The sequence below is a fragment of the Lepidochelys kempii genome, chromosome 2 (genome assembly GCF_965140265.1).
Source record: "Lepidochelys kempii isolate rLepKem1 chromosome 2, rLepKem1.hap2, whole genome shotgun sequence".
Lineage (NCBI taxonomy): Eukaryota > Metazoa > Chordata > Testudines > Cheloniidae > Lepidochelys > Lepidochelys kempii.
The window spans coordinates 261,922,159-261,936,656 of NC_133257.1; the positions used below are offsets into that span (position 1 = coordinate 261,922,159).

At 42.4% G+C, this 14,498-nt stretch overlaps 1 protein-coding gene across 3 annotated transcripts in view; it reads right to left on the bottom strand.

The window, feature by feature from the left end:
* Window positions 1-603: 603 nt before the first annotated feature.
* CCDC13 (coiled-coil domain containing 13) overlaps window positions 604-14,498 on the bottom strand; it is a 36,378-nt gene continuing 22,483 nt past the window's right edge. The window contains exons 10-16 of one of the 3 annotated variants that reach the window (XM_073334801.1): window positions 12,103-12,309; window positions 10,843-10,988; window positions 8,828-8,911; window positions 7,842-7,970; window positions 4,966-5,120; window positions 1,970-2,084; window positions 604-1,260 (exon numbers count right to left, since the gene is read on the bottom strand). In XM_073334801.1, coding sequence (XP_073190902.1) covers window positions 1,101-1,260; window positions 1,970-2,084; window positions 4,966-5,120; window positions 7,842-7,970; window positions 8,828-8,911; window positions 10,843-10,988; window positions 12,103-12,309 — 996 coding nt within the window. In that variant the 3' untranslated portion in view covers window positions 604-1,100. The remainder of the gene's footprint in view (window positions 1,261-1,969; window positions 2,085-4,965; window positions 5,121-7,841; window positions 7,971-8,827; window positions 8,912-10,842; window positions 10,989-12,102; window positions 12,310-14,498) is intronic. The other 2 variants (XM_073334803.1, XM_073334804.1) reach the window with 2 other exon arrangements.

The window sequence follows — 14,498 nt, forward strand, 5'->3', positions numbered from 1 at the left end:
AAAGGCTTTGAATGTTAAGAAACAGAGCAACTCTATCCAAAAGCCACTTACTACCCAGTTCCTATGCTATGCCTTTGCTGGCAATCTCTTCCGGCTGGCAGGCTGCCTGTTGATGCCTAATTGGCTTGCAGCTGATGTCACTTGTCTTGCTGACTAAAGTGCCGGGCTACAAGGATACTGGACAGAGACACTAGTATTTTCAGATCAAAACTCCTAGTCACTTTAGTTGGGGGACACTACCAGTGTGGTTGGTTTTTTTTCAGTGTCTTTGCTGCTGTTGATTCCAAGACAGACCAAGAGCTAAACTGCATGACAAATGTGTGAGAGCAGGCAATATGCTGTCTTCAGCTGAGGCCCAGAGCTAGCAGTCATTAGTCTGAAGCAAGTCTGGCTGATCTTGGGAGTAACCTGCAAGCCCCACTTACCAGCGGAAGCAATCCTGCCACAGCCGACTCAAACAGAGCACTCAGAGCCTAGGACAGGCAAAGAGCAAAATTCCATACCAAGTTCATTGCAGATGCTGGCAAGCAGAGCTAACCTACCTGTTCAGCGCATGGGTACCACAGTGAAGAGTGCTATTAAAAAAAATCCACCTTAGACAGATAAATATCAGTGTGCTACTTCTGGCCACTTAAATTAATTACAGACACTTAGCTTTAGCCCCCCTGGTTTCATAAAGCAGAACTTAAGGATGAACTTAATATGGTGAAAAATGTCCTATATTTACAGATAAAGAGAGCAGCATTCAGATACGGGGCCTGATTCAACGAACTCCCACTGCAACTCATGGGCGTTTTGCCCATATTAAGACTGCAGCATTGGAGCGCCATAGTGTGCAACAATTGCCTGGACAGTATTAAAAGGTTATGAGAACCCATTTCTTGTTGACTCTTACCACCAGGAATTTGCTGAAATACAAACTTTCAGTCCTTTGCAATATAAGGTTCAACTCTATTTCTCACCCTCTCCTGCAAGTGCTAAGGAAATAAAACAATCTGGGAGAATAGCTACATAATGACGCCCCGGCTGCATTTCAAATCACTGGAGCTACTGTTGGATTCTCCTCTGCTGCACTCCAAAAGTATTTTGAATGTCTTGCTTTAGTTCTTCTCTTGCTTCTGCTGCCTCAAAGCTTGTAGGAAGATCTCCTTCACCTGGCCCATTGTCTCTTGGTACAGTTTGAAGTCTTCCTCTTTCATGTTCACAGTGCTCTCCAGGGCAGTCTTCAAGGCTTCATTCTCATCCAGCTGGATCACAAGCCTATGTGAATGCAAAGGGGAAATTTTCATTCCCACTGCGGCGTGCTGGAGCAAATGGGAGCTGTGCATCAGCCGCAAGGACAGAAACACATGCTCACTGGGAATCTTACAACAGGAGTGGGAAATATCAGGCTTTTAAGCATTTGTTTCCCATCCCCTTGATACAAAGGGGGATAGTCTGAAGTCGGGATTCTTTACCCTGATATCGCTGAGAACTATTTTGCCACTGACAAACATCCAACTCCCATTAACATTCATCAGATCGATGGGTAATAAAAGGCTCTTTTCTTCTTAGTGGTTTATGTATACTTAGCATTCATGAAGCTGTGTTGGTATAATTATTAAGAGATTTTAAGATGGGAGTGGATGACCGGAGATGGATTACTCGATAATTTCCCTGCTCTGTTCATTTCCTCTGAAGCATCTGGCCCAGGCCACTGTCAGAAGAGAGGACGCAGGGCTAGATGGACAATTGGTCTGACCCAGCATGGCCATTCTTATGCTGCTGTCAGATTCCCGCCAACAAAGACAAAAGCACAGGGTATATCAGAGAAGCTCCCACTGGAGCTGATTTACACCAACTGAGGATGTGGCCCAGAGAATCATGACCCTAAAAGTGGGGTTGGTTTAATCTACATGAGGATGGGCTAATCTTAGCCCCATGTCAAAGAAGTTGAAAGTGACAAAGAATACGAAAAGAAAAGCCATACCTTGTAGTCAGTTCTTCTATCTGAGATTTTAGTGGCACCTCTGAGAGTTGTGCTGCAGTGAGATCTTTCCTATCACTTGCAGTCAAGGTATGTCGGGAGCTATCAGCAGACTGACCTGTAAATTTAATCACAGCATGGAGTTCCGTTACAGGACAAAGGCAATTCTTTGCAGTCAACAGCACACGGCTTTACAGTAGAACTCAGGAGATGGAGGATAAATAATAGGAGGGGGTTGGTCAGTCTGAGTACATGCATTCATTTAATGTAAATACATAGGGTAGATTTCTGTAATCTCCTTTCAGTGAAATTGTAAACATGATTAGTGGTGAGTTGAGCGAGGAAAGAATAAAATGATTCTATATAAAATAATGTGCAAGTGGCCAAACCCCTGGGAGGTGTGAAAGAATGTGACTATTTTTTAAGCTTATCTTGAAACTGTATTTCACTCCGTACTATAGTGCCTGGTGCTCTCTAAATATCCGAGAGAAATGAATATCTGTGGTTATTCATAAAGCACTTTGGGATCTTCACAATGAAAGCAATTATGGCGTCAGTTCAGGAAAGTACTTAAGCATGTGCTTAAAGTTACATGCTTTCCTGAACTGGCGCCTGTATGAACATGAACGTTCCCAACAATTAAAATAGACAGGGAAACTAATTGCCAAAGCAATTCTGAAAGGTGCTAGGTCTTGATCCTTCCTTTTGGAAATGCAGCAATTGGTGAGTGGGGAGGGAAGTAAACTACATGAGAAAAACTTCAGAGTGGAGAAGATGCCTTTGTCTTGCTATCTTATCTCAGAACTGATCAGCAAACACTACAGTCATTACCTATACCCCCACTGGATTTTACTCAGCAAACTGCTCTCCATTTTTTTTCTTTGAACAAGGAAAACAAAAACAAAAACAGGAGCAATTTTACAGACAAACAAATGTGTTGCTTTCGTATTATACCAACAATGCTCTGCTAGCACTAGTACCTACATTCTCTGCCTGCGAGAGAATAAAAGCATTAACATTTGCAATTAGATCAGCTCTTCCCAATTTAGCACTTTGAATAAGGAAAGGGAACATTAATGGGTACAGTAGTCTCTCCTTTATGCAGTTAGTTTTCCTGAATTATCTGGCAGAAACACCATTAGGAGAAACTAAGTTCTCTGCTAAAGGGGTATTTTTAAGATTTGTCAATTTGCTGCTTGTATAAACTCCAGAGTTTGTTTAAATCACTAGGAGGGCCTGAGAACAATTTGAAAAAACAAAACAAAAGAAAAACCCAACAGACTTTGGTGAATAGGGTTGCAATCCATTCAGGTTATGTTTAGGCCCAGAGCCTCAAAGGTATTTTTAGGGTCCCTGTTCCCATTGATTTCAATATCTTTATGTACCAATTCCTGTCATTTAATAGCTATGATATGAGTCTTTATTTAAACAAAATGCTGGTTTGGTCCCGAAGTATACAGTGATAATGAGCTAACTTTTAATATACACAGAAACTTTCATCCCAAAGTGCCTTACAAACTGATATGCACAGGCTGTGCTTCATCCAACTATGAAATGCCGACAGCTCTGGGGTGAAGCACAGAACTGTTAATGTAGCACAATAACTGGATAAAATGGCTTAGGACAGGAAGTGCAGAAAACCATCTCTATTTGTGACTCCAGGGGAAATTTAAGTGGGTAGCATATAGCAATACATCTAAGGGCACAAGCGGTCAGGACCTCTGTTTTACATCTCCTCCAAAAGATAGCCCCTTCAGCACCACAATGCACTCTAATAGTTTATGGGGACATGGACTCAGAGGGACATCCAGTGAATAACCAACACCACTCCCTGCATCGTATAGACATTCCTTAGAGCTTTCTCAGTTAAATATGGACCTGACCAAGTACACCACACCTAGATCAGATGAACTGCAGAGAAGTGTGCTGTGGCCGCAATAGAATCTCTCCCTTCCATCAAAACCAAGCAAACTACTCCAGGCCTAAAGAGCAAAAGTAAGTGTGTGTAGGGAGAGGAGAGAGATGGACAATGTATAGAGAACATAATGAACCAAAAAGAAAAGGAGTACTTGTGGCACCGTAGAGACTAACAAATTTATCTGAGCATAAGCTTTCGTGAGCTACAGCTCACTTCATCGGATGCATTCAGTGGAAAACGAATGCATCCGATGAAGTGAGCTGTAGCTCACGAAAGCTTATGCTCAAATAAATCTGTTAGTCTCTAAGATGCCACAAGTACTCCTTTTCTTTTTGTGAATACAGACTAACATGTCTGCTACTCTGAACCAGTTAGCAAGAAGGAGATGAGTTCCTTACCAAAGAGAAGTTCTGATCCCTGGTAACATCCTCTATATATTTAAAGTATATACAAAAAGGGAAACTATTGTTAAAGTTTCCATAAGAATATATACAGTTTTATTGTTTTTAGACATTTTATAGGATTATAGCCCATAAGTAATAAAAGGATCTAATCAAGGAAATAAAAATTTTACAATCCACAATGAACTTTTCTTCTTTAACTATGTTAGTGAGGCTTTCATATTTATAGCAGCAGATTATCATGTTTTAGTGGTAATAAATGACACAGAATCTAATTACTTAAAGACCAGCAATAGTTTTTCATAGACACTGACAGGCCTTACATTGGGATGTATCATTTAATTCTGTTCTCAATTTAACCTTCAGCTGAACCTTTCACGCGAAACAGCAGAGAGAATACAGCGTTAGAATTGGTGGCCCTTATCCTGCAAAGGCTTGCACAGTGTGGGTGAAATCCTGGCCCCACTGAAGTCAATGGGAAGCTCCCCAAGTGGGGCTGGAATTTCTTCGTTAGTAGTTCCACTGGCTTCAGCAGAACTGAGTGTGTGAAGTTAAGCACACATATAAGTCTGCACAAGCTCGGCGTTCTAGATGTTATTCACATTTCCTGGCTACCAAATGTGGAAGTGGACTAGATGACAGACACTCCCTAGCACTCCTGATACCATGCTGCTCCTCACCTGTTTTGTTCCTCGGGAGGGGTTTCTGGGTGTTTGCATTCTTCCCTACATCCATTTTCATTTTTTCAAGACGCTGCTCCAAAATGACTGATCGACGTCGCTCTTCTTGAAGCTTCTTCTCAGCTTCCAAAACTTTATCGCTGCTTTCGACCACCCTGATGTTCAAAACAAGTGTTTAGGTTTTTTTTATGCTCAGGCTATCAGGACTCCAGTCCTGTCCAGTCTTAGTTTCAAATTTTTCCCTTGGATGCACAGCTCACAATAAGATGAATGGATGCATGCGCTTGTCTCCCAAGGGCAGATATTCCAGATATTCATCCAAAAGGCATCCGCCATGTTTGCAAGATGGAGTTGGCTAATGAGCATGGGGTTCAATTATATTTTATAAAGAATTGTTTTGTTGATGGAAGTTGCCCAGGTCCCTCAACAATGGACACCACTGTAAGCTTCCCATACAAATAACCACTGATGTTACAAGTTGTTGAGGGCAGACCAATAATTATGTAAGTAACAAACTGCTTCTATTTTTAATGCATTGGACTAGCATAGAAGCAAAGTCGTAAAAATGGTCTAACAGCATTATCTGACATTTACTTGTTCTGGTCTCCTATGTAAATAGCAAACATTTCCACAAGCATCTCCTTGAAAGGAAGAGAAACTCATAGACTTCAAGGCCAGAAGGGACCATCACGATCATCTAGTCTGACTCCTGCATGCTGCAGGCCACAGCACCTTGCCCACCCGCTCCTGGATGTTGCCTTCTATTACCTCAGCCACTCGAAAATACTTTGGAAAAAAGTATGCATGGGCCTGAAGGCAATGAGACACCATGAGACTTTACACAGCAGTTAATGGGCAGCATGCAGTGCTGAGCTGTTGAAGGTCATTCAGTGGGAACACGTCTTTATTTCATAGTTATCCCATGCAGCATCTTAAGCGATTAATCAGAAAATCTCACACAGGACCACAGGAGCTGCCAAACTGCATCAGACCAATGGTGCATCCTACCTAGGGTTGCGGCTGATACCAAATGATTCATGGAAAGTTGTCAAAACTATAATGAACCTCACCTATTGTACAGTGCTATACAAAGGAAGAGCAATTTCCTTCTTGACCTCTGGGGGTGATCGCTGCTTACTTCTTGAAACAATAGATTTGGTTATTTTTATTACTCCCTTAGCTTGCCTAGCTAAAAGTGTTATAATAAGCATAAAATTATACAGTTCCTTTAGCAATCAATCCAGAGTAGGACAGACTCTGACCTCTTGTAGCAGTGAATCTCCACAGGCTGCTGACATACTGCATAAAATAGTATATCTTTTTAGTGCTTCTCAATTCACTGCCCTTTCATTTAATCGAGTGTGCCCTAGCTCTCATATTAGACAGAAGGGGTGACAGTGAGGGACTGATCCATTTTTGCAAGAGCTTCCACCAATATGAATAACTCAAATCAAGTCCCCCCAAGCTGTTCTCTTTTATGAAATCAGGGTTCAATCCTGCAAATATTTACTATTGAGTATAGTTTCATTGACTTCAGAAAGTACCATGTTCAGTGGTTAAGTGTTCGCACAATGGAGTCCTAAATCATGGCAATCTGTGCAGTCTCTCATCAAGTCCCACTTACCTAACCACTTCCATTGCTCTTTCTTGACCTTAACCTTATCTACATTACTTGAGTTTAGGCAACCTATCCCCCAAGTGTGTCGGGGGGAAGTGGGAGTTAATCATTTTTCTATACATTAATGGTAAAAATATTAATGGAACACTATAATATTATCCAGAGGTCTTGTAAGTGAATTTTGTGAGACTTTTGCAATAAGTCTTGGGAGAGCCCATGATAATGTGTGAGGATTGTGGAATTGCAGTGACCATTATATGGTACACATCACCATTAGCTGTGAATTTCATTGACTCTGGCGGTTTTGGTCATTATTTCATGTTAATTTGAGCCTAATCCTGCAAACACTTACACGTTTATCCTTACCTACTCAAGCAGTCCCTTTTAGTCATTGGGACTGCATGCGTGAGTACAGTTGCCTGTGTGTGTTTGAAGGCTCGGCCTGTAAAGAAACAGTGAGTGATACCTACTTTTTTAAAGTTTGAAACTGTATATATAGCTGTCTACAGTGGAGTTCACACACCAAAATATAGGCAAGTGGAATAACACACAATATTCAATGTAAAATAAGTAAAGAAAGCAAACAAACTTACTGCACTACAAAGCAGACAAAAATTTAGTGTGTAGACTAGAGAGAGTTTAGGATTTAGAGCATAGGACTGGGAGTCAAAACTTCTGGATTTTATTCCTGTGCAAAAAAAAAATGCATCTTGAATGTTTCTAAAGAGCAAAGGGTATGTTTACTTCACCCTCTTATAACTCAATTAGATTAATGGGTTTTACTAAAACTTCCAGAAAAAAAAAAAAAAGAGAGTCGCCATTACATTGAAGCGACGCATGGGAAATATCAGCTGGAAAGGAGAATTACCAAGTAAGTTATGAGCATGTGAAAAGCAAAGGGTTTGGAATGGAAGTTGGACTAGAATTGAAACTAGAGCATTTGCTGCTGCTAAGTACTGTAATATTACTGCATGCATAGTCCTGCAGACACACCAATACACCAAATTCTGGGCCTAACAAGCTTGATGATGTCTCTGTTTTTTTCTGCCCTTCATTCCAACAGGACGAAAAGGAAGTAATTCATTATATGGTGAGCAAAGCAAAAAGTACCCACTAAAAACAAAATATCACACCAACTATATCTGATGGCATGCTGGGTTACATACTACAGAGCGTTTCAAATGCCTGTAGGTCTAAGGATTTCTTAACCACTAGATATAATAATATCACAAAGGGAAATATCAAAATCAGCTGCTACCTTTTCTGCAGGACAGTGACTAGTTCTGTAAGCCTGTCTCTTTCCACCTCAGCAGCATGGCAAAGAGCCTTGTACTCTGTGATCTGTGTTTGCAACACTTTCAGATCTGAGCTCTCGGTGTCTGCAATCCTAAGAAACAGCAAAAACTTTAGGGATCAGTTTATTTCCCATGATAGAAAGCAACTGAAACAAAGACAGGCTTGAAAAATGTACCAAATGCCTACGAGCATGGGGACTAAGCCTAGTAGCCAGGGTACAAAACAGAGGTGCCACCAATCTCTGAGCCCACCGACTCCAACCACCACCCAGCCTGCACTATGGAGAAATAAAACAGTTGTGGGACTTCACTTAGAAGGGCCTCTCACCCTTCACTGGCTAAGCTTCTTTCTCCAACTTCAGATCTCTCCCTCAAAATCACAGGTCTTTTGTTAAACCTTCCAACGCTGATCTACTCACCAACACCTGCTCCCGTCCAAGTGCTACAACCCATTGTAGTGAGACTGTTCTTGTATTCTGCAAAGCACTGGGCATACCTACAATCATCTATTAAATAACAGCATTTCGGCTGGCAATGATTTTCCCCAACAGAAAGGCTTCAAACGTTTAGTGCAGGGGATTTACATTCTTTTGCCTGCAATCTGATGCAAGAAGCCAGGCAGATATCCCAGGTACCCCATCGAGCGCTTCCCTCCCATTGACATACACAGGAATGTCTAGGGCAGATGCCTGTACTGCGAGCACTGGGAGGTGGGATAGAAACCCAGCATTTATTTTCAGAAACTAAGAGAACACAAACAAGAGCTAGCCTGAGCCAAAACACTGTGATGTGATCAACTAGAGAGGAGCATTTCTGCTACAAAGATCAGGGCCCCTCACTAGGTGTAGGGTCATTAGCTGATGCAGACAAGGCTAAGAGTATGCTGGTCTCTGTCTGGTGGATGCCAATGAAATTCTCCTCATACCTATACAAAAGACGGTAAACGTACCTCCCAGATGCAACACTGTTACTTGGAGGCGAAGGCTTTGTAGCTGAAGATTCTACAAGTGTGTGTCCCATCTTAGACACAGTGCTATGAGGAAGAAAACAAACAACTCTACGTCAGCCGTGTAATAAAGTTTGAGAACCCCTGCTCTACATAATAAAGTCCTAGGTCTGGTACAGTCTGCGGTCCTACAATGTGTGTGTTCATCACTGCCCTCTACTGGACAGAATGTCAGACCAGCTTATGTTTCAGAGTAGCAGCTGTGTTTGTTTGTATTCACAAAAAGAAAAGGAGTACTTGTGGCATCTTAGAGACTAACCAATTTATCTGAGCATAAGCTTTTGTGAGCTACAGCTCACTTCATCGGATGCAAGCTTATGTGCATGTGATCATGTCTCCCCTGCTTGGGGCCGCCGCCAACAGGAGTAAAGTAAGCTACAGTGCTACAGAACAAGCACAAATCTCTCAAGGGTGACAGCTGGTTAATCCTTTTCAAGACTAGGTAAGGCTGGTAATGACAACAGTGCTCTGAGCACAGATGAAGTATTTCAGGTTTGGAATTCCCTAGGGTTGTCTGTATCCCCTCTTTATAGCATTTTTCATTTGATCTTTTCTGTAAGTAAAAGAAGATCCACTTTCAATTTTTTTTAAATAAATGGAAAGGATCGTGCATCAAAATATTAATAGTAAGGGAGCGAGCAGTGCCCATTAGCTAACAACAGCTCTTGCAGGGTTTGGCCTTGTTCAGTGCACACCTGGTATATAAGTATTTTCTTTACATAGCTATGTGTTAGGCTAAAGTTAATGCATTGCACCTGGGTGCTTTTATAAAGTGCTTATCAAAGTCAGGAAGCTTACTTAGCCTAATTTTACTGGTGGCCTTCCTCCTGTGAAGAAAGAGTTGAAGCAATTTGGATAATATACAGATAATATACAGGTTTGACACCTAAAAGCACGAAAACTTGTTTTGGGGAGTTACAAGTGAGAGAATCAAAATGATAGGGGCCATACCTCTGGAGACACTTCCACTCCACAATAAACCACGGCTCCCAAATCAGGGCCGTATCAACAGTGTGAGGGGAAGTGCTTTAGCTGCAGAAGGATCTTTATGTCTTTTCTAAGCTACAAGCCAGTACAAAGCAATATGCTCACAACACACACACAAAGATTGTGATCCTGCTTCCATTAAAGTCAATGCAGAAACCTACCATTGACATCAAAGGAAGCAGGATCAGACCCAAATCTATCCAAAGCAAAAATTGTTCACAGTTTTATTTAACCTCAGCGGTCTATTTGCTTCAACTACAACAGGTGCACGTGCAAGGATATTTTATGAAAACCCTGGTGGCCTGAGTCTCAGTTGCACAAAGGCCACTTTGTACCACACTAGCAGCACACAGGAGCCTTTAAGTGGTTGCTAACATAATTTACTCGCATTTGTATTGCACCTTGACACACTGCCAGAGTGCTGTAAAGCAGCCCAAGCGTAAATGAGACTCAGACCCTGTATTTGTTGCAGAATGACCATGGTAAACAAAAAGAAAGCTCCTTAGGTAGGGTTCGTTGGTGGGTACTCAAGAAAAACAGATTACTGAATGTCTTAAATCCTTCTAATTTCTGTGATGAAATCCTACCCAAAGCAGCTTTATTGATTTATACAATACACAACTGATTTATAGCTTATGTAAAACAGAGTTTCATATTAATTTTCAAGGCCACCTACAGAAGCCTGCCCATTAGCTGCCCTGTTTCTCTCAGTCACAAAACCAAAGGCACTTAAGCCAACCATGGGAATATTATCTGAGTCAGAGAGAGAATGAGCTGTACTATAAACATGCCAAATGCATAATATCGGTGGATAAGTGGATCTTTCTGTGTCCCAGGACAAATGTCTAAGTGATAACATGATTAAGAGATTCCCTTATAATGCAAATGAGCTGCCACAGTCGTCTTGAAGCTGCAGTATTCTTTTGAATAATTCATATCTATTTTAAAGACTTAAATTAAGTTTTTTTTACCAAGCAGACCCAATCCTTCCAACATGATCGCCTGCTGATGCTGGTGGTTTGATTAGAGTAAAACTCTGGTCTTCTAAGTGCTCTGAAGATGGTGTATCTGCAACATCTGAACTGCCCTCCGCAGTGGTCTCTTTCTTCTGATGCTGCTGAAGCAAAATAGAAAGCTAATCATGCTTTGTGCAGGTTTGGCTCAGCTAATGCAGCAGACCAGAACTGGACCCAGAGCTGATACGTTGCTGATACGAGTTTTTGGTTTACAAGGTTTCATGGGAACCTTTGGTTCCTGTCCATCGGGGGAAGTTTCTACCCCAGGAGTTCCACTTTGAGGTTCAGGTTTGAACAACCCCCCCCCCCCCCAAAAATTTTAAGTGAATCAATTGAAACTCCAGTTTCATATCAAACCATAATCTGGGTCCACAAAATTAATATGTATTCTGCTCCAAGTTCTCTCTCTCCGGTACTTATACGGCTCCCATGACTGCAGTTTCTGAGCACCTCACACTCTTTAATGTAATTATCATCCTAACACCGATGTAAAATAAGCCAGTGTAAAATAAGCCTATTAAAATGTCTCCAGTTTACAGATGGGGAACAAAGAGGCTATGTAGCTTGCCCAAGGTCCCTCAGGAAGTATTTGGTGGAGCAGGGAATTGAACCCAGATGTCTGAAAACCTAGGTTAGTGCCCTAACCACTAGACCATCCAAGATTGCAAGGCATCCCAAAACAGATGAATGCAATAGCCCAGGAAGGCTATGAAACTTTCATTATATTAGTCTGCTGGCAAAATAATCCAGAGACTAGTAGTCACACGAGAGGACTAACTGCTCCTTATCTCACACCAACGCAGCTTTTTTACTTTCTTTACAACTGCAATTTAACAGCCAGTATGACTCCACGTTTTGAGTTTTCCAGACTTTGGCTAGTTTGTGCCACAGGTTTTATAGTATTTACATGTGGCTTTTCTTTTCTGTAACTCAGCTTTGACGATCACATTGCAAAGCTTGGATGTGACTTACATTTAAGCCACCTCCACCTCCCAAAAGCTTTGAAGAAATGCCACACAGGTGTGGAGGAAACTCAGAGGAAGTCTCCCTGATAGATCACCCCTGGCGCCGGTGGAAGCTATTGAAACAGCTGAGTGCTGGTATTCTGAACTAGCAAAAATCTCAGATTAAGTGGGGAAAGGAGCATTTTTAGAAATGGGAACAAAATTCCCTCATGGAGTTGCTGTTATAGTTAATATCTTTTGCTAGGTTTACCTGAAGTGTGAGCAGTCCCATCTCCTCCTCTAGCTCTTTAATCTTGGCTTCTCGTTCAGCCACCATCTGTTGGAGCTGCCCTATGAGACTGCTCTGTTTCTGAGCCTCGCTGTTCAAATGCTGGCCTAGACTCTGCTGGGACTCCTTGTTCTTCTCATCCTGCAGGCTCAGGTGCTTTAAGATCTCATGCATTTGCTTCTGCTCATTCTGGTGAAGCAGAAATGACACGTGGTATGTTCTTTTTTGTATATAGTGAACATTAAACATGCATAAAATGGTATTTCCCGTCTAAATCTATTCCCACGTAAGACACATATTTTGGTATCAGTAGTGCAATACATGGCCAGAATCCATATCTTGTAGTACTAACATACCATGCCAAACTCATCCCTGGTGTAAGTCCATTAAAGTGAATAATGTTACTTCAGGGATAAATTTGGTCCACCACATTCTCAGCTCCTACTGTAATAGTGCTTTGGGACCAGCTTGCCTGTCAAGTACTTTCAGCATCTGTCCACTGCGAGGATTTCACATTTTGCATAATGCAGAGCAACATGCTGCAGAGCGAGATAATTCAGTACTCAGAGGTCTCGATCTTGTAAAGCCCTGCACAGTGCATGGAAGAGTGTGCATGGCTGATGTGCAAGTGTGAATGGAGCCTGTACATGTAGGTACAAGTAAGGTTAAGTGTTTGGCAGAGTTCTACACAATGAGTGATAATAATGCATACTCCTTCATGATCATACTAAAAAGGGGTGGGGCCTGGGCAAAGAATGTACAGTCACTCCTCGCTTAACATTGTAGTTATGTTCCTGAAAAATGCTACTTTAAGTGAAATGTTGTTAAGCGAATCCAATTTCCCCATAGGAATTAATGTAAATGGGGGGGGTAGGTTCCAGGGAAATTTTTTTTGCCAGACAAAAGACTATATTACATATATATATATATACATACACACATATACTTTTTAAACAAATGATTTAATACTGTACACAGCAATAATGATTATGAAGCTTGGTTGAGGTGGTGAAGTCAGAGGGTGGAAGAGGGTGGGATATTTCCCAGGGAATGCCTTTCTGCTAAATGATGAACTAGCACTCGGCTGAGCCCTCAAGAGTTAACACACTGTTAATGTAGCCTCACACTCTGCAAGGCAGCACGAATGGAGGGAGGGGAGACAGCATGGCAGAGAAAGACAAACACACATCATGTGTGAGAGAGATGCGCATTGCCCCTTTAAGTACACTGCCTTTTTAAGTAGATCAGCAAGTTGAGACAGCAGTTGCTGCCAAGAAGCTCCCTCCGTCCTGAGCCCTGTCGTGTCCCCCCGCTCTGTGGAGATGGGGTAAAGGATAGGTGGGGAGGGGGATACATGATTTTGGTAGTTGAATATTCATGGCCTGTGATGGAATATTAGATGGGGTGGGATCTGAGTTACCAGGAAAGAATTTTCTGTAGTATCTGGCTGGTGAATCTTGCCCATATGCTCAGGGTTTAGCTGATCGCCATATTTGGGGTAGGGAAGGAATTTTCCTCCAGGGCAGACTGGAAGAGGCCCTGGAGGTTTTTCGCCTTCCTCTGTAGCATGGGGCATGGGTCAATTGCTGGAGGATTCTCTGCTCCTGGAAGTCTTTAAACCACAATTTGAGGACTTCAATAGCTCAGACATAGGTGAGCGGTTTTTCGCAGGAGTGGTGGGTGAAATTCTGTGGCCTGCGTTGTGCAGGAGGTCAGACTAGATGATCATAATGGTCCCTTCTGACCTAAATATCTATGAATCTATTAGCACCCCTCTTCCCTTGCCCCTGCACAGCGAGCAGGAGGCTCCCGGAGCAGCTCCAAGACAGAGGGCAGGAGCAGCACACGGCAGTGGGGGGAGGGACAGCTGAACAGCCTGGCAACTGATAGCCTGCAGGGCAGCTGCCGCACAGGGAACGTAGGGGAGCTGATGGTGGGCTGCCTGCCCACCCAGGTTCCAAGCCCCCACCAGCCTGCTCCAATGGGCTGCTCTTCCTGCAAGCAGTGGACAAACCAGGTGGCTGCCAAACAACATTATAAGGGAGCATAATGCAACTTTAAAAGAGCATATTCTCTAATTGATCAGCAACATAACAATGAAACAACATTAACTGGGATGACGTTAAGTGAGGAGTTACTGTATTATTGTTATCCCTATTTTGCAGATTGAAAAACTGACACACAGAGCTGGGACTCTCTAGATTCCATTCCCACTGTGTGACCTGGAGAAAAACTTTCAGTGTCCTCTGATTCGGACTGCCAGCCTAGGCCTTTATTTCAGAGGTCCTGAGCACTTACAACTCCAACTGAAAGTCAGTGGGAATTGTAGTGGCTCAGCACCTCTGTGAATCAGGCTTTGTGTATCTCCAGTTGGGCAA